The sequence below is a fragment of the Hydra vulgaris genome, chromosome 06 (assembly GCF_038396675.1).
Source record: "Hydra vulgaris chromosome 06, alternate assembly HydraT2T_AEP".
NCBI classification, from domain to species: domain Eukaryota; kingdom Metazoa; phylum Cnidaria; class Hydrozoa; order Anthoathecata; family Hydridae; genus Hydra; species Hydra vulgaris.
Genome location: NC_088925.1, coordinates 16716514 through 16743222, shown reverse-complemented (window position 1 = coordinate 16743222; position 26709 = coordinate 16716514). Strand labels below are relative to the sequence as shown.

The 26709-nt window shown below is 27.9% G+C and overlaps 1 protein-coding gene across 2 annotated transcripts in view; it reads right to left on the bottom strand.

The window, feature by feature from the left end:
• LOC105848331 (uncharacterized) overlaps positions 1 to 26493 on the bottom strand; it is a 46569-nt gene extending 20076 nt beyond the window's left edge. For both annotated transcript variants that reach the window (XM_065799382.1, XM_065799383.1), the window contains exons 1-2: positions 26349 to 26493; positions 13426 to 13468 (exon numbers count right to left, since the gene is read on the bottom strand). In XM_065799382.1, the coding sequence (XP_065655454.1) occupies positions 13426 to 13468; positions 26349 to 26476 (171 nt within the window). In that variant the 5' untranslated portion in view covers positions 26477 to 26493. The remainder of the gene's footprint in view (positions 1 to 13425; positions 13469 to 26348) is intronic.
• Between the last annotated feature and the right edge of the window lie 216 nt (positions 26494 to 26709).

Sequence of the window (26709 nt, the reverse complement as noted above, 5' to 3'; positions counted from 1 at the left end):
GTATATATTTATTGCCCAACTTAGCGAATGTCTGAATTAAGCAAAGCTCTTAAGTCGGAATTTTTGAAAATGTTTAACTTATTGAGATTTCATAACTTATTGAATGTTGTTTGATATATAAATATAATGTACATATATATAGAACAATACAATCTTATGAGAAATACATATTTTTGTATATATAATTTGTACTATAAACAAAAAAAGTCAGAAATTGATGTTTGTTTCAGTAACTCACACAACTATTTTTCAAACAGCTTTAAAGCATTTAAAGCTACACTTCCAATTTCACCACTCTGAGTAAACATCGAAAAATTAACAAGGGTATCAATTGCTTTATAAACTTCTTTAGTCGTTGGCTTTGTCACTGTTTCATCTAAAGTTTTGTTTCCTTCTTCCTCTTGCATTTCTTCTTCAACTACCTCAATGATATCTTGAACAATATCTTCATCTTATCAGCATCCCAGTTAGCTGTATTTTGCAATTCTTACCTCCAGTACATTTCTCACTCAATTTCTCACTTTCAAATGCATACTTTTTTTTGGAAGTGCTTTATAAAACAAACCAAACTCATCTGTATTAAATATATCACACGAGTTATAACGAGACAATATTATCGGTAAAGTTAATTCCCACCGAGGAAACAACTTTGTCATATAATATCATTCATTAGTGACATCTTGACTTTCACCTATGAAAAATAAGAAAAGCAACTTTAAAATCAGCATAAATTTTATTAGCTATGGTTTAGTACTTTATTGGCTTTTCATGCAGTGCGTGGTAATAAGCCAAAACAAGGTAATGACTTTAAACAAATTAAAACAAAAGTATTGGATTAATAATTTATTGGTTTATGGGCGATGGAATAGAAATGAGAGTTCCATGCTTATTATTTTTTAGACAAATGATTAAAAAAAATGTAAATATCAATGAAAAAATAAAATGATAAAATACCTGATATTGTTTTAAACAATACATCTATCTAACCATCCATCGGATGCTTGAAAGTTATCACAACTAAGTTCTTTTGCAAAATGAAAAGCTTTGACTTTGAAAATGGTTCGAGACACAGGAATGTTTTGGTGTCGGGTGTTTAAAAGCCACGTATAACAAGCTTTATCCAAATCTTCATTTAAGGAGACACCCAACCACACTCTTTTTGCAGAAGTTTTATTTTTTTCGACTTCTGAATATATTGTGTTTTTTTCTTTTGACCATCCAGACAATCTTTGCTTTGGAATGCCATATTTCTTTGATATAGATATAGATGATTCTCCTTCGTTGAGTTTCTTTAGCATTTCGTACTTTTCTGTTATAGTTCTACTTGAAAGCTTTCTTTTAGGAACCTTCGAGACTTTTAGTAAATAAAACTTGATTGAATAGAATTTAATTGAAGTTTAACTGAATCGAAAGATCTCCGTGAAAATGTTTAGCTATGTTTAACTATATTTGACGCAAAAGTATTTTATTTTTGAGCGTTTAAAGTTTGGAATTGAAGTATTAGAAGTTTTGTTATTATATGCACTTATATGCAATTCAAAATAAAAGTCATAGTAAAGCGAAGTTTTTTGCCAAAAGGACCTCAAAAAACAGTATGAGTTAGCAAATGGTCTGACTTAACTAGGGTACGATTTAAGGGGATGATTTTACAGTAAGATGATAGAGAATGTTCAAGGGGAATTGAAATTCCATCCGACTTATCCAGGGTTCCGAGTTAATGGGATTCAACTGTAATAATAATATGAATAAAAAAACATTACAAATAATAACTATAATATGATAACTTTAATAAAAATTATGGTAAAAATTACTATAGCAAAATTTATAACTATGACTAAAATTATAAAATTAAACAAAGTAAAAATTATGACAATAACTAAAAGGAGAAAATGTCATAATTCTTATGAAAATTTGATTTATGTATGCATAGAAGATTAGTATCATCAGCAAAATGATGAACAATCAAATTATTTATAAAGTGATGCAGATTGTTAATATATATTAAAAACAGTAAAGGCCCTAGAACGGAACTCTGTGGGACACCATATTTAAAAACTTTACTTGTAGATTGAAACCCATTAATCAAGACAAACTGAGTAAGATTTTTAATATATGATGAAAACTAATCATTAGTGATACCACGTATACCATAGTGGTATACCACGTATACTAATTTTTTAATTAAAAACTTGTGGTCAACTGTATCAAATGCTTTTTGGAGATCAATAAAGATGCCACAAGCAAAAGAACCACTATCAATCGAACCACAAATCATTTCAGTAATGCTAAAAAGTACATGGGAAGTAGAGTGTCTTAAATGAAATCTGAACTGGTGGCCATAGAGACACTTAGAATTATCAAGAAAGTGGTAGATATTAAATTATTACAAATAATTAAATTATGTTAAACAGTGTGTAAGGGGCGGACAAAAAGGAAAGGGAGGGGGGGCGATATTTGGGGTTACTACCCACTCCCTACCTGAAAAATGTCAAACTTCAAAATATTATTGATAAAATTAAATAAAAAGACAAAAATTGTAAGTCATCATTTTATTATTTTACTCAAAAAAAAAAAGTATTCATATAACCATTCAATATATTTATTAGCAAACTATTTTATAACCTTTCTAAAATCATTCTAAAGGATCAAATGAAACGGTTGTTCTATTTAAAAAAAATGTAAATCTTATATATATATATATATATTTTTTGGTCGGACTACCCCCTTTGAACAATGACCTGGATCCGCCTCTGCTGTGTGCAGTTTCTCAAATCGTTGTTCCAACTATATTGAATTTTTATTCCATTCATGCAAAAATATTCTGTGCAGAATTAATCTCCAAGGAAATAGTTTTGCAATCATTAAAGAGAGTTTTTCATATAATTCTCCAAAGAGAATTGCTTGTGATGCAATCGCAAACGATTATTCTAAACAAGTATTAAAAATGATTGTTCAAAGGGAATTAGTTTTGTAACTATCATTAAAGAGAGTTTTTCATACGATTCTCTGAAGGAAATTGCTTTTCTGATTATTCTAAACGAGTACAAGAAATGATTGTTTAAAGGGAATTGATTTGGTAACGGTCATTACATTTATTTAAATTTAATTAATTGTGTGATATCACATCCATACTTTAATTCCTCATCTGGTATTGTTACTTTAATTTAATCTTTTGTGGTATCGTAATTCTCGCCAGGTTATTTGTTCTGTGTTCAACATTCAACAACTAAACTTTTTTTTTAAACAATTAAACATAAGTATACTTTAGTTATTAAAGAAAACTAATCTTCACTCATTATGCCTTTTACAACATCTTTAATCTGGAATTATTTTAAGAAAAATATAGGTAAGCACTACTTACTAAGTATTGTTTATACTTTATCTCAAAAGGTAATTGCCAGCTATGCCGGGAAATAATTGTGAGATTGATTACCGGCAAAACTGTTTTTATATATAATAACTTAACTCTCTAATGAAGTAGCTTGCATGGCCAAACAGATAAAGTTATGGCTTATTAGTCCAAAGATCTAGGTTCAAGTCTTTCCGAAGGATTTAATTTTTTTAAATTAAAGATGTAGTTTATTTTTTAAGTTTTTACGTTATAACTATTATTGTTTATTAACGATTAAGATTTTTAAAAATTTAATTTATTTGGTGGAGCAATAACTCATTAATCGACTGATTTTTAGGGAGAACGCTCAAAGCACAGTGTGCTAAATTAACTGCCAGATTGTATGCCTGCCCACTATAGTTCATTTTTGAGCGTGTATTTAAAAAATAATTGTTATGCAGACAAACATGGAAACATACTCAAACATGAATGTTCTCAAAACATTTTGGTGCGGAAGGATAACAAAGAATATTTGCAAACATTAAAAACCTGCCAAATCTACGAACAAAGAAATTCTATTGGTTCAAAAAATACACTGACTTAAAGTGAATTAAAGGTCTAGAATATTCTGAAGAATCTTTTTTTTAAATTTGTATTAATTGAACTTTGATAAGTTTTTGTTGATATTTCTAGTGTAAGTTGTTATAAGTATATATTATTAAACAAATTTTATTTTAATACGTTGAAGCCACACACACACAGATATTTAAAAGATTTAATAAAATGGCAGCGTATAAACTTTTTAATAACATATTTTGATCTATATTATTAAAAAGTGTTATATATACAGCGTATAATACATACATATATTAGTTTATACGCTGCCTTTTTATTAAATTCAACTTATTTATATATTCGTATAACAAGAATATGACAACCGATTATTCGATACTCCTATAACTAAGGTATCTGTTAAAATTTCACTTTTGTTCCTAGCACAAATCTTACACCATATTTTGACAACTAAGCCATTTTCTTCCGTGTATCCGATAACTGATTCTTTCCCTCGCAAAAGAAAAGTTTATATATTGGTTTACTATCTATAATGTTTTTCGCTTCAGATGTCATTCTTACAAATTTGTTATACTTAAACTTAAATTTACTTATTTCTGCTTTAAATACTAATTAAAATTAAAAAGCCCACTCACTAGTCATAATCAATGGTAAAGCAGTTCCGCTTCCTCCTCGTAATTTATTTTTACCTTTTAAGTTTAATCATAAAAAAATGCTTTCATATAGTTTGATGTATTTAAAACTTGATTTTGGTTTGTAAAACAAAAAATAAAAATATAATTCATTTGGAATGTAATTTGTTTGGATACTGATCATTATAGACTGCTGATTCAGGGGTCTAGCACATTGCGGAATTGTTTTTAACACTTTTAAAGATACTGCTAAAATAAAACAACGTTCTAACATTGTCATAGTAACTGAATGATTTAATTGTTTCTTTTGTTCGTCGTACTACGAAGAATTGTATGTAATATGTAAAAACAAAACTCAGGCCAACTACGCAAAGCGCAAAATGGTTAAAAAAAGATTGACTCTTTTATTTATTAAATAAATCAACAAACGTTTGTTTATCAGAATCTTGTTGAAATAAATCAGAAGTACACAAATAAAAGAAACTATACTAAATTCTTTGATAAATTGAATAACATTTGTTTCTTTATTAAACAATTATTAATAGTAAGTTTTTACTTTATATAAAAGAGTGTCGCTTAATTAAAATTTAAACATTATAAAAGACGAAGTTTATTAATTATTCTAAACTTAATTTATAACAATTTATTCAGGCAGCTTTTATTTTTTGTAATTGTCTCTCATCGGTCCAGTTAAACTTTTTTGCGCTTGATTGTTTTTTGAAATGTTCTCAAAACATCTAAAAAGCAGTGCCCAAGTTGTCGCAAATAAATATTTTATGCGTGGTCAAGATTAGAGTGTAATCACACACCTTTCCCGACCAAGTCTGCTATCGAAGGGTCTTTTTTTGGTAATAATATTTCTGAAATTATTTAACTCATTTATATTGTTTAGATGTAAAATTTACAGTGAATGCCCCCAAATTATTAAAATATTAATAGAAGAAAATCCAAAAATACAAGCAAAAGTACAGCAAAAAACAAAACAACTAATGGACGATAGCCAAAGTATTGTAGATTGTTAAAATAACAATGGCTAAATCTCTAAAAAGCAATTATATTTGTATTTTGTTAATAAAAAATCCAATAAGTCACATTTTAATTTTTTGTTTTGTTTTATTAAGAGTCTCGATTCGAGGCCATGCGATACTATGCAATTCTTTTTATTATCGGTATCGTTTGGTATTGAAGCGATACTGATAGTATCAACATTGGTACATAAGCGATACCACACGATACGAGACCACCTTTCTCAGTATCCAGTGGTATCGAACCAATACTGATAGTATCAACATTAGTATATAAGCAATACAAGATCATTCTTCTCAGTATCAACTTATACGATACCGATTATCTAGTGTCTCATAAAAATATTATTTACATTTGTTTTTAGCATCTCTAGTTGGCAAAAAACACATATGACACCCCTCCCCCCATGGAAGACCTCTTTGAAATGGCCCTGAATACATAAATATATTTTATGAATAGACTTTTAAATATTTCAAACACATCTGTTTCATTCCTTGGCCTGCATAATTGCTGAAAAAACCACCCTACATATTAGAAAAAAATAATAATAATTACAATAAAAATCGTGTCTGATTACTATTTTTGAACTATTCTAGGGCACGAAAAATCGTTTTTTTTTTAATGAATGTTGACGTAAGTATCTTTATTTATTGATGAATGTCTAATTTAAGAGATTTATGGCAAATAAGGGAATTTTATTTTCAAATAATTTTCATTCTAGTTAATAAGATATTAAATATTGTGTTCGTGAATAAGTTTGTTCAGTTTTTTTCAAAATAGGATTCAAAAAAGGAATATTTAAAGGATTTGTTTGTTGTTGAGCAAAATGTTTGTATTCATTAGACAGTGTCTTTTCTGCTCTACAAAACTGTGTTATTTGTTTTTTCAAACATTTTTGTTTTTCCTATTTTCCACCCTTAGAAATGGAATACCCAGGTAGCAAAAATCAGCATTTACGACACCTTTGCTTTGCGAATCATCACAAGAGAAATAGTGCCTGTACATCATTATGAAATAAAGAAAGGAGTGGGTGACCCCAGGAGACACGCCAACACTGAGAGTTAAGCAAGATCTCCACCTAAAAAAGACCATGATCTGCATGGTGGGACTAGGAAAGCATGATTCACTGGGAAATGCTTGAAAGGAACGCAACGGTCAACAAGGAGCTCTACATTGTCCAACTACGCCTCATAAATGAAGCTATGCAACTGAAAAGACCTGACCAACAAGGCCAAGTCATCTTACTCCACAACAACACGAAATCCCATGTTGTACAAGTTGTCAAAACTGCACTCCAAGAACTCAAATGGGAGATTCTTCAACATCCACCATACTCTCCGGACCTTGCGCCAACAGATTATCACCTTTTCTGCTCCTTGTCGAATCAAATGAGGGGTGTTAACTTCGACGGCAAAGAGGACCTCAAAACCTGGCTCAAAACTTATTCGACACCAGACTGGTGTCGAATAAGTTTTGAGCCAGGTTTACCAATTTGTTGTGCAGAACAGCATCAACAAATTGGTTGAGAGGTAAGAGGAGGTTGTAAACAGTAACAGCAAATACATAATTGATTAATTTATTGTTATAATTATTGTTTTTTGTTTAAAGAAAGCTCTTTGAAAAAAACTAAGCAAACTTATTCCCCAACACAATATATCAAAGATGCTTGGTAAATTGAATCAATTTATATTTTTTCAAAACTTTTTTTTATGCATTTGCAAAGTGCACACAAATTAATGATAATTAATATGCAATGATCAATGATTGTAAACAGTTATCAATTGATATAAAATAGTGACTTTTTCTAATTTTACTTCGTTAAAATTATTTACTAATAAAAAACTTACTATCTTAAAGAAACTAAAAATAAAATAAAAGTTGTTTTGACATTTCTTTTTTAAAACCATTAAAAATAATAATACCATATTAAGTATTTAATAATAAGTCAATAAAAGTATCATATTATTAATGTTGTTAAACGCACAATAAAAAATGAAAACTATAATCTGAAAAACTTTCTGAAAAAGTTCTTTTCAAATCTTTTAGAAGTGTTTTTAATATACAAATAATCATTACTTCACTTTAAGGAAAATTAGGAAATTTAAATAAAAACCAAGCATGTAAAATTTTTTGCTAAAATGAATGTATTTACTTTAAACTTTTAATGTTTTGCTAATTACTTTAAGAGAAACAATGCTTATACATTATGATTGCTTTCTTCAATAAAAGAACGCAATCATAATGTTTAAGTGTGGTTTCTTTTGAAGTAATTACAAAAGCATTTATTTAAAAGTCTCTGAAGGTAATTGTCTTTTATTTTAAATATGCATTTTTTATAATAAAACTATCAATCGCAAAATTGTTGGGAAAAAAAAATTGCTGAAATAATGTGTTCATTTTGAAAAATCTTAAGCAAATGCCAACGTTAGCTCAAGTAAAAGTAAAGTAACCTGATGTTCGTTTTTCTGTCTTTTTCAACAAACGTGTGCAAGTTTGTCGATTTGACGCACCCTGTATCCTATTAACTTTTTATAAAATTTAAAATTTGCACCACAAAATTTTTTAATTTTCATGGCACTTTTAAACCTAATTTATATTTACTTACATTTTTAAACATCTTGCTGTGTTGAATATATCTAAAAAAATTAATTAAAAAAATCTGAAAGAGGAAGGGGGGGGGGGGGGCAGATGCCCTTATAGCCCTCCCCCTCACAATGAGATCAGTCTTTGTATTAGCCTATTTATTCATGGGAGGGAATGATAATTGATAGAGATGTGATATTTTTGTTTTTAACTTTCGCTTACAATTAAGTTTACATTAAATAAGAAATAATTTAATTTTTTCTGATTTTTCATTTTGTTATTCTTTAAAATTTTAATTATTTTAGTTTGATTTTTGTATTAATTTTTTTTTCAGATTTTATTCTCTTTTCAGGTTATGGATTGTTTATTTTAAGTTTGCTTTGTTTTTTTAGCATCTTTTTTTAACGTGCTAATTATCAAAATTTGCACAGAGCCGTGACCAAGTTGTCAAAAAAGTATTATATGCATAGTCATATAAGATGTGCAACCGCACGCCTCTTACGCAAATGCCTGCAGTAGCTAATGAGAGATTAAACAGTTTAGAAAGTATTGAAAAAATATCATTAGCAAGAAGTTTTAGAATAAAAGTTGGAATGGTGTTTGGACCAGAAGCCTTGCCATCATTTAGAGAAAGAATAACTGATATTATTTAAATTTTGTCAGTAGATTTAATGAAAATAGAGTCAGGGTTTGATGTTTTTAAATACTTATGGTCAGTATGGGATGAGTAAATATTTTTTTGCAGTTCTTCAGGGATTGAAATAAAGAAGGAATTGGAAATTTTCAAGGTTTTAATCGGATAATGTATAACGTTGTTTGAAGATATACACGATGGGTATGATATATTATCAGAATGTATATTCAAAAGAGTTCTAATACCCTTCTACATAGTTCTCAAACTATTGCTATTAGTAGTAAAGTAGTTAAAAAAAACTTCTTTGAATAAGTGTTACAAAAAAAATTTGAAGAAGAATATTGCTTTTACGAGAACTAATATATACTTTTTTTAAATGAATAAATTAGAAACTGTGGCAAATGATATTCTAATAAATAGATTGTTGGAAAAAATATCTTTAAAAGTTGAATTAGAAAATATATTATCTATTAAAGTACTTGAGTAATTTAAAAAATTAAATTAGTTATTCTTAAATTTGCTCTATCTAAAGGTCAGTAATTTTAACAAATTTTAAAAACACTAAAGAATTTATCAATCATTTAATTTTATATGGAAATTCAGTTGAAGCTAATTTCTCAAGTTATTCTTATGAATTTTGTTTTAAACTTAAATACATACAAGTTTTTCTATTTCTAATAGTGTAAAATTGAATTTTTAATTAAAAAATGTATATTAAATTACTCGTTTTATAATCATTTGTTTATGCAATCATTAGTTTTAGAAAGTCTACTGCAACATTTGAAAATGCTAAAGAGCCTCTTACCCAATGGGAGGATATGGCTCCTCATGTTATTATTTGGTGTGAATGAATGAATCCAATGACTAAACTATTACTTTTAAAGCTTGACTGCCTGCTATTACCAGGCCTTGATGGGAAAAGAGAACTTTAGCTCCCCCTTGCCATCAAGGCCTTTCCATTGTACAAGTCTTCCCATCCTACTAATCTCCCTTCCCATCGTACATCGTCATTGCCATAAATTATCGTTGTAAATCACCATACAAATCCCTTTCCATCATACATCGACAGTAGCTCTCTGAGCTACTTGTCAACTATGTAATATAAGTTATTCTATACTACAATAATTTTTTTGTTTTAGTAAAGCAAAGTTTTAGTAATATAAATGCGCATATAAATATTACATAATTATAATATGAGTCATTTTTGGAATAAATCAATTTAGCATAATAAACTGAATAATAAAAATATTCCTTCTAGTTAGAAGGAATATTTTAAAATTATTTCCAGCTTAATGTGTATTAAACTATGTTATAAACTAGATTAACTAGATTAAGTAGTTAATCTAGTTAATCTATTAACCCTGTTACTTTTATATTGTATCTTTATTTTTTTTTTCTCTTAGAGGATACTACAAATATGGAAACTATGATTGATGCAAATAGACATTCTTCATTCATGCATCCATTTTTTATTGCACTATTTGCTTGAGGCAATTTGGTGCAACTATTTATTTTTAAAGAGGACAATGTGATTCCAATGAGAAATAGCATGTTCAGTGCACTAGACCGACTTCTTAAACTATACTTTGTTATTGACAGAGTGCCAGCATTGTTACATTTTTTACAAAGAGTTATCATGTGTATTCATGATGATTTACCATTGTCAATAGGTGGCAGTGATCTTTTTTTTTTTTTTTAACATTTTCACTTTCAATAAGGCTGCAAGCAACCACTATTAGAGTAACTGGAGAAGAAAAGATGAAGTTTATAAAGCAAGATATTGATTAACAGATGACTTAAAAGATTGCAAAATATATGAATCAGGAAAACAAGATAAAGGAAACGAATTCCAAAAAACTGATGTTCAAGGTAAAAACTAGACAAATAAGAATTTTTGGAGCACTTAGTAACAGTCACAGTAAAAGGATGACACTTAATTGAATGATGAGTAACATGAGAATGAATTTTAGTAGATGGCACAAGAGACGTTAGCTCTTTAGATCAGTGCCCATTACAGCATTTACAGAAAAAAGAAAGAAAAGCAACATTACGACGATGTGACAATGGTTGATGGTAGGCTGCAAGAGCAGGCCCCACTATGTTTATGCACTTTTTTTGAGCGTTATTGCACCTTATCTAAAAGAGAAAGGACATCATTCGAAGATCTGCTCCAAATATGGCAACAGTATTCCATACAAGGACAGATTTGAAATTTATAGAGATAAAGAATAGAATCCTGAGTAAGAACTTGGTATACACGATAAAGAGATGCAACCTTAGCAGATGGTAATTGTGCAATGGAGTTATTATATGTTTTCCAAGAAAGATCAGAAGTAAGAGTTAATGTTTTGTACATTTTAGAGAAGCTACTGACAACCAATTCTTGATTTTTCTCCTGTTATTAATAAGATTGATCATAAATAAAATGCATTTGAAAAATATTATTTAAATATTAGCAGTTACTCATTTAATAACAAAACGCATTTTTTTTTAAATAATCGCTTCTAAAACTTTGTTTACAAAATAATATGTTGGGATAATTATCTTTTATTGAGGCTTTAACACTCTTTAAGGAGTCATTTAATTTTAGCAAAGAAAGTTAATTAATATAGTTATTTTTAAAAAACATAAAGTATTTTTACTCCAGGTAAAAATACATTATGCTTTTTTTTTTTGTTAAAAATTATTTTATTCTTATTATATAAAAGTAACATGCAAAAACAATTATAAAGCTGTTATTGATCGCAAGCATGGTTTAATTTTTTTTACCTTTGGGCTCGTGGTTGTCGAGCAAAAACTTGTTTTTGTGACAATACTTATTACTGTATATTATTAGCATTTTTTGTTTAACAATTCTTGGGAGCCTTTGTATGAAATTATTAAATGCTTTTTGTGGAGGCAAATCAAGCATTTTATTGTGACGTTATTGAAGCAAGGACTTTTTTAGTCACCATGATATGTTGAGGTTTTCTTTTACTTGCCATATGTATTTGGCAATGATGGTTAAATTTTCCAATACATAAATATTGCAAAATTCAACTTAAATTAAGTGTAAAGACAAACCCCAACATATTACTATTTGCAGACAAAACCAACAATCTTCTTCAAATTTCTGCTCAGGAACACAATAAGTTTCTCAAGAAAAATATCACAAAAGTGTACAAAAAAGCACCTCAAAAACTTTAACACTTCATTAAGTTTGAAGCCAGAAATGTAGCAATCAAATTCAACTTAGGCAAGGGAATAAAAATAATAACATAGCTTTCATAACATTAAGAGACCACAAAGAGTCATTCCAAAACAATAAACATTGTCATCTATTAAACTTTGCAAAAACATATTCATGAAAAACATATTCATATTTGTCTATTCAACTCTGCAATTAATTTTTTGTTCTGGATGTTTTTAATTTGCAGATTTGAATTAATTATTCAACTCATAATTAATTCAAATCTGCAAATTAAAAACATCCAGAACAAAAAATACCTTTAATAAGAAATATAAATATGGAAGTTATTACTAAATTAAATTTGAACCAGTGGAAAAATAACACTGAAGCAATCAAATGGTTTAACAATATACCAGAAAAGAAATGATGCCCTTTTTTAAGTTTGACAATTTGATTTTTACCACACAATCACATCTAACATCTAGAGCAACGCAAAAAAATACACATACATCATTAAAGACAGCATAAGAGTCATTAACCATTGCAGAAATTTTTTTAACAACGAAACATGGAGAAAAAAACTTAGCACATGACTGCTTTGATGTCACAATGGATTATTTCAATGGTGCAGAAACCTGTGAACTAGTCGGCCTAAATATATTAGACTCCATATCTGCAATATAAATAAAGATGACATTAGATTATATTACAGGCCTTGTTTTAAAGCGCTACACATAGAGCAATTTATGTACACCTTAAGTGATTTATGAAATAATCATTAAACAATTTAACATATTTTAATTCATTTATGTAAATGTCAAGAAAAGAAAGAAATTTGTTTAAAAATGTGATATTAAATTTAATTATTTAATATTTAAAAAAAGAAAAGAAAAGAAAAAAAATATTTCCTTTAAAAAAAAAAATTGTAATAATAAAAAAGAAGTTAAATGATATTTAACTCATTTTGCGGTAATTAATATTACTGCAGTAATTTAAAAAAGTTAACATCATTAAAAAATAAAAAAATAAAGAGAATTTTATGACGTGAAATTCACACTAGGCTATTACTAGTATTTTTAATTTAAAACAAGGCCTGTATTATGATGATGGTCTGATGGTAAACAAATCTTGGCTCACAATTGATTGTTTTTGAAAAAATATCATTGAGGTTTTCAAAACGATTGGTTTTAAAATAGTAACACAAACTAACTGACATGCAGTTAACTTTTTAGATATATCCTTTAACCTAGAAAAAAATCTGCACCAACCTTTTAAAAAATCAAATGAAAAAGTACTTTACATGCACACTTATTCCAGCCACCCTCCTCAAACACTTAAGCAAATCCTAACCTCTATTAGCAACAGATTGTCACAAAATTCTTCATATTATTCTATCAAAGTAAATATATATTTATATATGTATGTATATGCAATATACAAGCAATCATAAATAAGCTTAAAAAACATAAAATCTTACCTCTATATCATATTGCACTTTATCGTCATTGAAAATATTATGACTAAATCAAATACAAATGAAAATAATGTTATACATAAAAAATCAGGGATGGTAAGTCTCATACACTTTAAAAATTTCTAATTCTGTACTTCATAGAGATAAGAAAAAACAATAGTTGCAACAACCTTTAAAATATATCTTTTAAAATATCAAAAATAAAGTTTTTAGTTGCAATAATACCTTATGAACCCTGAAAAATCAATTTTGCGGGCATTTCATAATTATAACCGCACTTGTGATTACTTTTATTTAAAATGTAAGTTAACTTTAAATATGTGTGTTATTAATGCTGTAATGACTTTTTTATTATATATTCCTATTCCTTACCTAATTCATTTATTTATTTGCTCATTGTAGCAATATGCCTCGCGGGAAAACATTAACTGAAGCTGAAAAAGCCTAAATTCTACATTAAAAGGGAGAACCCAAACGTGAAATTGCTCGACTAATTGGACGTTCAGATCGCGTAGTACGAAATTACTTGGCTAGTCCAGCTACTTACTGCCAAAAGGAGCATACTGGACGTCCAAAAAGACTCAGTGACCGTACCCAGCGCAAAATTATTCAAGCTGTTTCGAATTCTAACAAGAGTTGTCTCGAGGTTAAACGAGAATTAGACCTGAATGTGTCAAAATGTATGATTTGGAGGACCATACAACATGCTCCACACATCGTTCAAGAAAAAATGCTACCTGTGCCACGTCTGCTGCCACGCCATAAAGAGGCGAGATTGGATTTTGGTCGGAACAATATGTCTCTTGACTGGACCAAGGTAGTGAATTTTTAAATTCGATAGTAATAATTATATTTAAAGAATTAAGGTGTTTTTATTTTCAATTTTCTACATCAGGTCATCTTTAGTGATGAAAAAAAGTTCAATCTGGATGGACCAGATGAAACAACTCACTACTGGAGAGACCTCTGTAAAGAGCCACATTTCTTCTCGAAACGGAATTTTGGTGGTGCTAGTCTAATGGTATGGGGGGCTTTCTGTGTTCACTCTAAACTGCAACTGGCATTTCCTTCGACAAAAATGAACAGTGAAGAATACCAATTGGTACTTCAGAACAATCTTCTACCTTTCATCCGACGTTTTCCACGCCGTCGTTTGACTTTTCAACAAGACAATGCAAGTGTTCATGCCAGCAAAAGCACTACAGCGTGGCTGATTGAGAAAAATAATCCACTTTTACAGTGGCCCGCGTGTTCACCTGACTAAAGTCCTATTGAGAATTTATGGGGAGTGCTTGTACGATGTGTGTATGCGAATAATCGTCAGTTTCAGACCGTGCCCGAACTAAAAATGGCATTTTTGAAAGCTTGGGATGAAATTGAAGTCCAGTTGCTTGAGAATCTGATCAGAAGCATGCCGAATCGCATTTTTGAGGTTATTAAGAACAGTGGTGGCTATATCGGTTATTAGAAAAAAAAACCTGCGCCTTAGTTTTCCTTCTTCATGGTTATAGGTCGTACTGCGGTTATAATTATGAACACACGTAAAATCGATTTTAGGCAATTGCTGGCTGTAAGTAAAACAAAAATGATTATAACACATGTACTTTTTCTACTCTTTCTTATCCATAAGAAGTAGCATTAATACTATTTGTTTATTCGTTGTGGAAAACATGGACTAAGAGAAATGGGGGATGTGGCTATAATTATGAAACGCACTGTATAACTTAGAAATAAATTTTTTTCTACTAATCCTTCTTGTTAATGAATATGTCTTAAGAATTTGAGACCATTATTAACAACTTTGATTTTTTTCATATTTTTATTATTTTCTAAAAGTTTAAAAGCATGTTTACAACTAATTAGTGTTTGTTTTGTGTTACGCAACCATTTATATCAATTTATGTTAGAGTCAAATAAGATAAAACTATTTTGCAGAGTAAAATTGATTAAATGGAGGATTTACTTTATTTTGTTATTAAAAACATGCTTACTCAGCACTTTTTTCATGATTAAAGTTGTATATTTTAAATTTTATCAATTTCAACCCCATATTTTTTTAATGGATGGGATTTTGTTAGCCGTACCCTGGCACTAGAGTTTTGTCATACTTACACCTGTAGCTGTATGATCAGTAATTTTGTACACTTTTTTATTTTTAGCCAATTCTTTCAATACAATTGATTCCCAGTAAGTCCAATATCAGTTAACTCAAACTTTTATCTCACACTTTTCATTTGGTACTTTGAAGTTAGGGGTGGGCAAAACCAGATATCTGGTCCGGTTTGTTAAAACCAAATTAAATAAATGATTTTTTGGTTATTAGAAATATCCATTAGATACTCATTAGATCGAAACCAGATTTATCTAAATCCGAAACTAGTTATACAAACTGGAGATTCTTCTGCATACTTAGGTGCTTTTAGAATCACAACCATATGTTATATACACAATAAGCAATTTAACTGCAACAATAACATTTAAGTATCTCACCACCTGGATGTATAAAAAACATTTGTCTTTGTTTTAAGCATCTCAGAGAGTTCATGGTGTCTTTCATTTTTTTTTAGCAAAAAATTATTTATTTTTTCAAAATTTGTTGTACTTCATAAAAATATATATAAACATTTATTAAAAAAAAAAAAAAAAAAGTAAATAAAATAATTAAGCAGACATACACACATAATAAATCTGCGATGGAGTTTTAATAAAAGCAAAAAGTTATATAACTTTTATTTAGTATTTACACATTATTTACTTATTAATTTTAAAATGATTAAAAATATATAAACAATATTCTAAATTTGTAAAAAACATACTTTTAAAATTATTTCTCTAAAGAGATCTATATATCATAAGTTTATTTGGCATTTTCGGATTTTTATACTCAGATATTGGACCGGAATCTTGGATATCTGGTTATTCGGATATTTTTGCTCACCTCTACTTGAAATAGCCTAGTTGACTAAAATTCTCTGGTTAATTCAAACCTCAGATAACTTGAACTTTGTTAGGTGAAACAATTTTTTAACCCCTTTCAGCAAACTTCTTCAGACAACTTGAACTTTTTGTATAAGAATTAAAAATGATGACATAATTAAAAAAAAAAATTCATATCACATAAAACATAAATAATTGGGTGTGGATTCACAGCACTTTCGTAAGTCCGAAATTTGCATAAATTTTGCATAGGTTTTGCTTAAGTTCAAAGTTACGCTAAGTGGTATTCACAAACTTTGTATAATTAAAAACCTACGAAATTCTTAAGTTTTTACATAAAATATTACTTACGCAAAAAGTCTAAAAAGCGGTATTCACAACATTTTCCTAAAAAGTGCTCAGCAAACTTTACGCAAAAAAAGTTACGTCTGCTATTTTCTGGTTTGGCGTAACTTTAAATCATCTAATAATATTTAAAAATGGCATTTTTATTATTATAAAAGATTTCAGATTTTGCTTGTTATTGCCAATAAAATATAATTTTATCTTAATTTTATACTGCTATACGTTAAGTTATTTATTTAAATAATACAACTATAGTTGTTTTTTTTCAACAACAACAACAATAGCAGTATATTTACCAAAAATTTAGATGTACTACATAAACTTGTTTTATAAAACTTGTTTTTACCTTAAATTTAAGGCTAAAAAAATATACACACAATCTATATAATGGATGGTTCACTCTCTCATAGCCTAGCTAAAACAAGGAGAGCGACCATAGTACGGATATATCATATAGTTTTGTTGAATGCTAATAACTTATTAAATAAGTTAAGTTAACTTAATAACTAGTTATTGTCATACATCAAAACTATATGACGTATCCATACTATAACTTATGGTTGTATCTATACTATACTATCTATACTATATTATACAAAAATATATACAATAATATTACTTTAACTTGCATAACTAGCATAAAGAGAGAGAGAGTTCTCTCTCTCACTCTCTCTGTGTGAGAGAGAAAATATTTGTGCTAATATAGATACAATATTCACAAAAATGTGTAAATAATTCATTAGTTTTTCAAATATATATATTTTTTAATTTATAAATGAGAACAAGACTATTTCAAAATACAATAATGCTAAAATCTCTGAGTAATCAGGCTATTAAAGTAAAAAAGTATTATAAGCTAAGTACTAAACTTACTTAGAATTATGATGCTATGATTTTGATAATTTCAATTATTCAAAGGTAGTAACAATATTAGGATTATTTTGAATGATAATGCTCTGTTTTTAATTATTTCAATTATCAGGAGATATTATTAATATCTATGGATAATTTAAATTATTAAAAAAAATTGTTTATTAAAGCCTAATTTCTTGGTAAATAATTTTATTTTTTACAAATAATAAACATATTATGTAATAGTTTAAATTGTTTTGGTAGATTTTTTTTTTGTATTTCTATATGAAATCTCATTGCTGTAGTTTGTTATTACAAAGAGCAGAAATTCCATAAAAAGTTCCTTGATCCACCAATTAGTCCAAATGGATTGATAGTGCTTTTCACAATTCAGTAGAATTATTATCTGTTGCTGTTGAAAATAGTATTACAACTCTTGAGATGACAGCATCTTGTTCACATTGGTTGTAGCTATTAGATTGTACTGTATTTGGTGTCTTGAAAACCTACTACAATACTTATTGCTGTGATTTAACCAATACTTGCTCTGTGAAAGAGTCAAACTTTTTTATACTGCACGTACCTGATTCACAGAATTAACTTTAAGCTATCCATCAAATATAAAAATCATGTTTTTATTCGCATGCAAATATGGTACCATAAATTCTCAATCTGAAATATCACTGAAAAAAAACTTACAAAAAACAAGTGGGTTTTAATTCAAACTCAACTTTTATTAATTAAAACAATTCAAACATTTTCTATAACATATTATGAAAAATACAATGTATTTTTCATAATATGGTAATGTATGAAAAATACAATGTATTTTTCATAATAGATTATGGAAAAGTTGTTGAACTTTTGCTTATGTTTTCAAAATGTTCCTTATATTTCTGACAATAGAAATTTGTTTATAAATAGTTTCAAATATACTAGAATGCAATCAAATGTATTTCTTGAATTTATTGAAGCAATTTCTTTATTTAATGAAACTGTCATTCCCTATTGCAAATAAAAGTCTTTTTGATTCAAGTCAATTATATGATAAAACAAGACCACTGAAAAGAAAATTTAACAATTATCATGATGTTTTCTTATACCCTAGGGTATGAGAAGTAAGAATGAAAACAAGAAGTTAAATTAAAACACTTTTGTTAAGCCGTACAGGAAGCCGAATAATTATCTTATATAAGCCCAGGATAATACAATTTAAATTACCCATTTGGATTTGAATAAAAATGCCCAAATTACTTCTTACTGAGTGCTTGTAATGTTTATATTTAAAAAAATAGATGTGTAGCATTTTGTTAATAATCGATATCTCATTTAAAAAAACCAACCAATTCTTATTTGTTCCATTTTTAATCCAATTATTAATTATTTTGATAATTTTGCTAATAGATACTCAAAATAGATTGAAAGGATATTTATGCTATATATGCTATTACTTTTAATAGTAATTGCACATATATGCTATATGAGGCTATTCAAATAATACGAAACACTTTTTTGCTGTTTTTAGACTCCCTTCTTTGTATATGTAATATTTTAAACAATCTCTCCTTGCCCTATTTGTGACGTGACATTATTTTTAAACAAATATGTTTGAGATTGTACTTTTATGCTAAAGGTTTACTATTCCGCTATGATGAGAATTTAAATTTTAAAAATTTTGTCATGTCACACTGTGGCTAACCACCCTCTCTCCCATGTATATTTGGTGACACTTTCAAACACCTCCACCCTATATAAGAATGTTACGTATTATTTGAATATATAGGTTATATAGGCCCCTATATGGTTTTGCTACATTTTTAAATATAGCAACAACAAAAAATAATTGTAAGTAAATTTAAGCCCTGTCTTTAAAAAAGAAACATTCACTGCTTGGTCACATTACCGTGTGTCCTTATAAAAAAAAGAATTAGTAATATTAACTACTTCCTTTATACAAATAGTTATAAAATATTTGCCTTAAATTTTGTGTAAGTTTTTGCCTAAGTTTTGCGTAACTCATGTGCAACCTTAACTTTACGCAAATGCTGCAAAAAAGTTGTGAATACCAAATAGTTAGGCAAAAAATACTTTGCGTAACTTTTGCTCAGCTATCTATGCAAGAGTTACTCAAAAGTTGTGAACCCGCACCCAGTAGCCTAACAATTTTTTTGTATTTAGATCTGAAAAAAATAGAATGATATCAGAGGTAAAGTAATGCTATAATAATATTAATAATTAAAAGATAAATCATGATAAAACTTTAAAAGAATCAATTATTTTACAGTTTAATGAATTTTTAAATAAAAGACTGCTACCTTTATATGCAATTTTATTATCAAATAATAAGAAAGTCATTGTGTTGCTAAACTTTTTGGAATATTATCTTTTGACTGTATTGCATGAATACAATCCATAAATTCCTTCATTGAAACATTAGGGTGTGTGTAATTTTAATGTATATACTTTAGTATTGAATAAAGAAAAACCGGCTTAACTCGAACTAATATTTCATATCAGCCAAAGTTTGACTTAATAGGAATTCACTTTTTCGAACATTTGTCAAAAAGAAAGTTAAATCGTTTTCCTTGGTTCCTTGGAGGTTCGATTTATCGGGAATTAACTGTAAAAAAAAATTCTTTGTCCTCTTGACAGGAATCAAGTCCTCAGTTGCATTTCTTCAAAGAGCCATGATGTTGGTGGAAGCACCATTACAAATGTTTTCAATGATGCAATAGAAACCATGCTAGTGAAACACTGTGGATAAGATGGAGAAAAATAAATAAGAGGGGAAAGAAAATAATATTAGAAAAACCAATAATAATGACTAACAAGAAAATGAGTGCAGAAAAAGAGACAACTTTGGTCTCAAAGAAGGCCAGTAAAACCAAACGAGCCAAATTAAAAGTGACACAGGTTCAACAACTGTCTAAAGATTCTTCAGATAAAAACCATGACTTGGCTAAAAGCAATGATGGAAATATTGTTAAAGCAAGCAATGTTAAACACAGTGAAGACAATGATTTTAATGACCACTACTACATTATAGATTAATGTGTTGTTGTCACATGCCTAGGGAAGAACAAAAAACACCTTGAGCTTTATTGGACAGATCAAAAATGTTCTCAGATGTATTCAACAGCTCAAAAAAGATTTTCACATGTCTGAAAGATTTTTAATCTAAATTGATGGGTACTGGTAGCTTAAGTCCTAAAGTTCTCAGTAATTGTTGGTGGTTTTTGCTTACCCTCTCACACTAATCTTTAAAAATTCAGGTTTATTAATGCTCCTAATCTATAGAGAAAATCACACATATTGCTTAAAATTCATCACAAGTACTCATTACACTGAATGCTAAATGCATATGGAGTTAGAAGAATATTTGATATGGAGTTAAAAGACAATTTGAGACAGCAGCATCAATAGCAAACCAAATACTTGGGTGACTTTCACAGCTGATGTTTGAAATTGTGGCATACATCATTTTGAGTCTCTTAACATGACCAATAAATAAGTTTATAGTCTCCACATTTTTAGAGAGACACTAGTACAATTTAATTAATTTAAAATTGAGCAACAAAAATGAGAACATCAATCAATTAAAATTACAAATTACAAAGAAAAGCTTGAAAGTATTAACAATGCTAAAAAAGTTTTGAAGAATTCAGTGCAAGACAATCCTATTCAACAACCTAAAACCAAGCATGGCTTTGAATTAGTTTTCTTCATCGCTTGTTATGTATATTTAGACCATGGGATGCTCTTCTACATAGTAAAGTTAATGCTTCATTAATTAGTTTCTTTAAATAATAAATTAGAAAGTTTGCTTTGTTAGCAGCTGAAGTCCTACTTTGCCAGCAAAAAAAAATCTGGTGTCATCCCTTTTCATCAAGAATATAATTTCAGTTTTCTCTTAACATAATGCGTAAATTTTGTGTAACTGAACAAACAAAAACTCATATTTTTATTACTAGATCAAGTAATATATATTTATATATATATATATATATATATATATATATATATATATATATATATATATATATATATATATATATATATATATATATATATATATATATATATACACACACACAAATACACATACACACACAATATAATATAAATCTCAAACAAAGCTTATTGCATAATTGGGAGCAATTAGAGCTGTGTGCAAATGAATATAATTTGAGCATGTTTCTGAGACTGTGATTGGTAATTTGCATTTCAGTAAAAAAGTCAATATATAACAAAATAATAATAAAAAGGTAATAATAAAAATATATTATAAATCTACAATGAAAGGATCTAGGAGGTGGGAAAGTAACTATTATGTGCAATGGTAGATCCAAAATTTAATACACAATAACACATCTGTACTAATAGTTTAAATCAATGCAAAAAGAGAGACATGGCATGGCCTACTTTATTTATACGGCTGGATATTTTGCATTTTGAAGAAAAAAATAGAAGGCCAGTTTTCTCGAAAAGTGTTTTTAAAGAAGCAGCTTTGGAAGTTCAAAAAGATGGTTAACAAATGTTGCGTTATAAATTGTCGTTCAAATTATCATAATTATGCCATAATTTATGGTGAAGTATCTACAGTAGTATTTTCGTTTCCAAAAAATGAAGAGTTAAAAAAAATTAGATTAAATTTGTAAATAGAAAATATTGGACACCTACTAATTCTTCCGTTATATGCATTAAATACTTTGAAAAAAAAGTAACACGAATCAACGTTTTAGATTAATAAAAAAACTAAAGCCTATTCCAACTATTTTTGATTGCACAAATTTGACTGGAGAAGGTTCATCACAACTTATTAAATCTTCTAATTCGTTAAGAAAATCACCAACTAAAAGAATATTTTAGCCAGATCAATATGAACAGTTTTTAATGAATGATTTGATTAGTAGCTTTGATGATATTACTGAAAGGCCTGCTCCAGATGGTTTTTCATTCTTGAAGTATCATGATCATGTAATTTTTTATAAATTGAGTCATAGTACTTTATCTATTCCAGAAGTTACAGAGTGCATTCGTGTAAACAATGAGATGCATGTTAAATTATTTCACAAAGGTTCACCTCTGCCATTGCCTCGGTGGTTTCGTCAAAGAAGAGATTGTCGTTTATCTTGTAAATGTATGCTTCATAATTTTCCTACCTACATTAAATCACAAGCTGAACAATTTTCATCTGTATTGACTGAATTAAAGCAAATTAAAAATATATGAAAAAACCTATTTATTCAGCCAATATTATAAAGTATTCACTGATATTACGATATACTTCTATGCCATCATACCAATTTTTGTGTGAAGAATTGCCTTTACCATCATTATCATTACTTAAAAAAATAACTAGTGGAAATATTGATGCTCTAAGTTGTGCAAAACGTTTAAAATTAGAAGGTAAGATATCTCAAAACATTTGCTTGATTTTTGATGAAATGTACTTGCAAAAATGTGCTGGAGAAATGATTAGTAGCTATGAGTCTGGAGAATTGTATAAAGGAATTGTTTGTTTTATGATAGTTAGCCTGAAACAAAACATTCCATATGTGATTAAAACATCTCCTGAAAAAGCAATCAATGCTGAATGGTTGAAAGAAGAAATTTTTGAATGTTTTCATATTTCAACTAATTGTGAATTTAATGTTAGAGTTATTGTGTTTGACAACCATTCCTCTAATGTTTCTTGTTTTAAAAAAACTCTTGGTGCATCGAATCAACAAGCCGAAGATTTGTCTTTTATTTACAATCTAAAAAAAATTTACCTTTGTTTTGATGTTGTTCATCTTATTAAAAACATCAGAAATAATTTGTTAAATTGCAAAAGATTTTTATTTCCAGATTTTAACTTTAATGGGTTTAAAGATCCTATAATTGTAGGTGGGGGCTAAATTAAATGGAGCACCTTCCACAATATTTATAAAAAAGACCTCGCTCTTGATGCTGGCTTGCGTAAAGCACCAAAAATAACAATGAAAGTATTACATCCGGGCAATTTTAAACAAGATGTTTCTTTAGCACTTGCAATTTTTGATGAAATTACATCTGCAGCGAATCACTCATATATTCCTGATCTTAAAAGTAGTGCAGATTTTCTTACATTATTTAACAAGTAGTGGGTTTTATCAAATTCTAAATGTCAGTATTCAACATGTAATTTTAGGTAATGCAGTCGTTTCTGGTGATAAAAAACCTGAATTTCTTAGGGAAATGGCCAATTGGATTGAAGCTTGGCAATCACAAAAGATACCAAACTGTGAGAAGTTTACTTTAAGTGTTCAGATAGCTGCAGTACTAGTAAGAACACTTAATAGTCATGCCTCATTGATCAAGGACTTACTTAAAGACGGATCTCACTTTGTTTTAACTGCGAGATTTTAAAGTGACCCATTAGAAAGGAGATTTGGACAATGTAGACAAATGAGCAGTGGAAGATTTTTGGTGGGTTTAAACGATGTCACTATTTCTGAAAAAATATTAAAAATCAAAAGTAGAGTTAAAGAAAGTATTAACTTTGATGATAGTTTGAAAATGCCTCTTGAGTCAGAAAATAATTTAACAGATTTGAAAAACTTTCTTCTTGATATTGATAAAGCTCAGTGTACTCCAGAAATCATCACACTTGCACCAGAAAGTAGGGAAGTAGGTGCTCATATTGCTGGATATATAGCAAAGAAACTTAAAAAACGTCTTGGTACATGTTGTAAAGAATTTTTATGTTGTGTCAATATTGATGAAAGCAATCCTGATCATACTTATTTAATAATTATTTCTAGGGGTGGTCTCACTATTCCTGCACCATCACTTTTGGATTATGTTTGCACATCATTTGCTATGATTAACTACTCTTATAACAAAATAAAGAAATTTAATTTTACATGCACTACAAGCTTTAGAATATTTGTTAAACCACTTTTATGACTCTTTTCAGACTTTCTCTTGTCACATGCATGAGAAAACTGGGATAAAATATGCTGGAAGAATTGTTATCAACATTTTTCTTAATAATAAAAGAATTATCTCTATCAGCAAAGTAGCTGTTGATCATGTAAAATCTTTTAAAAAGAGAAAATTTCAGAAAGTTTAATAATTTATTTATAATATAATTATTTTATTTTTTAATGAAAAAAGAAAAACATTTTAATATTTTTTATATATGTTCTTGTTTCTTACATTATTTTTACTAATTCTAAATTTTAAAATAAAGATTCTTTTATTTTAAAATTTAGAATTAGTAAAAACAGACTTATTTATTTATTTCTTAATAAATGTTCGTTTAATATCAAAAATTATGAATATATACTACTTCACTGGACTTTTTAAATTTAGAAAGTAAAATAATTTTGAAAATATTCAAAACGTATTGAGTTTTTGAAACATTACGATTTTAAAAACTGGCCTTCTATTTTTTCTTCAAAATGCAAAATATCCGGCCGTATAAATAAAGTAGGCTATGGACATGGAAATGAATTGAGAGTTAGTTGAAATAGAGATTGTTCGAATAATTGAAAAAATTTTAGCAAGTTTTTTGTTGAAGCTATTGATGTCATGACTGTCATGCAATCTCAGATTTTAATAACTTTTGGTATACAGGCTTACATAAATGAAAAAATTTTTATTCCAAATTTTAGTCGCTGACGCAATACAATTTTAGAGATTACCATATTTTTCAGCACCATTTTTTTATTCATTCATTATTTAAGTACATGACATCACATAATTAGGTTTAGGTTAAGTAATATTTGTTTAATTGTGATGAAAATTAGCACCTAATTATTTAAAAAAAAAAAGTTTATCAATACAATCCAAAAAGTTGAGCCAACTTTCTAAATTTCATAAGTTTTTTAAATACAAATTAACAGCATTATATTTTATTTCCTATAAAATGATTCATGTTAAATTAAGTTTATCATTCTTTAACACAAAACCTAACTTAACTGCTAACTCTTAGCTTACAGTATTCAGTTACCAGTTAAGTTACAGCTTCTTAAGGTATAACTTATTCCTCTGCACAGTGACCTTGTTCACCAATGTTTAGAGTTAAAGATAGAGATATATTGAAACTGTTACATGCACTTAACAATAATAATATTTTAAAGTTAAGAGGAAAGTGTACAAAGAAAAAAAATTAAGAAATTCTATATTTACTTTAAATAAAGGAATCATTTCATTTATAGTGATTTAAATTATAATCAAATAAAACTCTCTTAGATCATATACTGACTGTAATATTTACAGCAAAACAATCATTTCATATTATAAAGTTGTGTAACAAGTTATGGATTATTTACTGCTCAACAGAATTCAATTTAAAAATATATTGTTGGAGTGTATTTCTTTACAATTTCTCTGTACTGTAGTTGTCTTTGACATATAATTTCTTTAACAAATTGAGTGGTTTGATTTTTGCTTTATTTATTATTTATCTATATTATATTTATTTATTGTGTTATTATCTTATGTTATTATTATATTTAACTATTATCTACAATATGTACATACAATTTATATTGTATTTGTTCTTAATATAATTGATCATTTATTATTATTGTTATTCTTTTGTATTATTACTATAATTATTACATACATCATTATTATTTGTTTAACAATCTTTTTTTTTTTTCTCTCTTATTTATATTATTTATGTTTTTTAGGTGTCACTCCATTGACTAGTTTGTAACTATATGAGTGACACTTAACCAAATTCTATAAATTTGTGATGAGCATTTGTAAACTTTTATTGATATGATTGAATAAAAAAACAAAAAAAAAAACAAGTATACCTATCTGATGCTATTCCATTATGCTGAGCTGATCGAAAGAGTAACTTCACTTTATAGACAGTATCTCCAAACATAACTAACCGAACATCCGGATCAGGCAGTTTAAAATCAGACAAACTACACGTCATGTATATTCAATTAAAATCTAAAACAAAAGTATACATACAAATTAAGGTTTTAAAAATAAAATAAAATGTAAATTGAAAGAATATTTATAGTAAAAAATATTTACTTGAAAATTTTATTTTAGTTAGGTTTATTTATTTAATCAACTATATTAGTTTAAAATCTTTAGTGTTTATAGTTTTTTTTATAAATAAATATCCAAATAATAAACACTTTATCCTTTTAGTGAATAAAG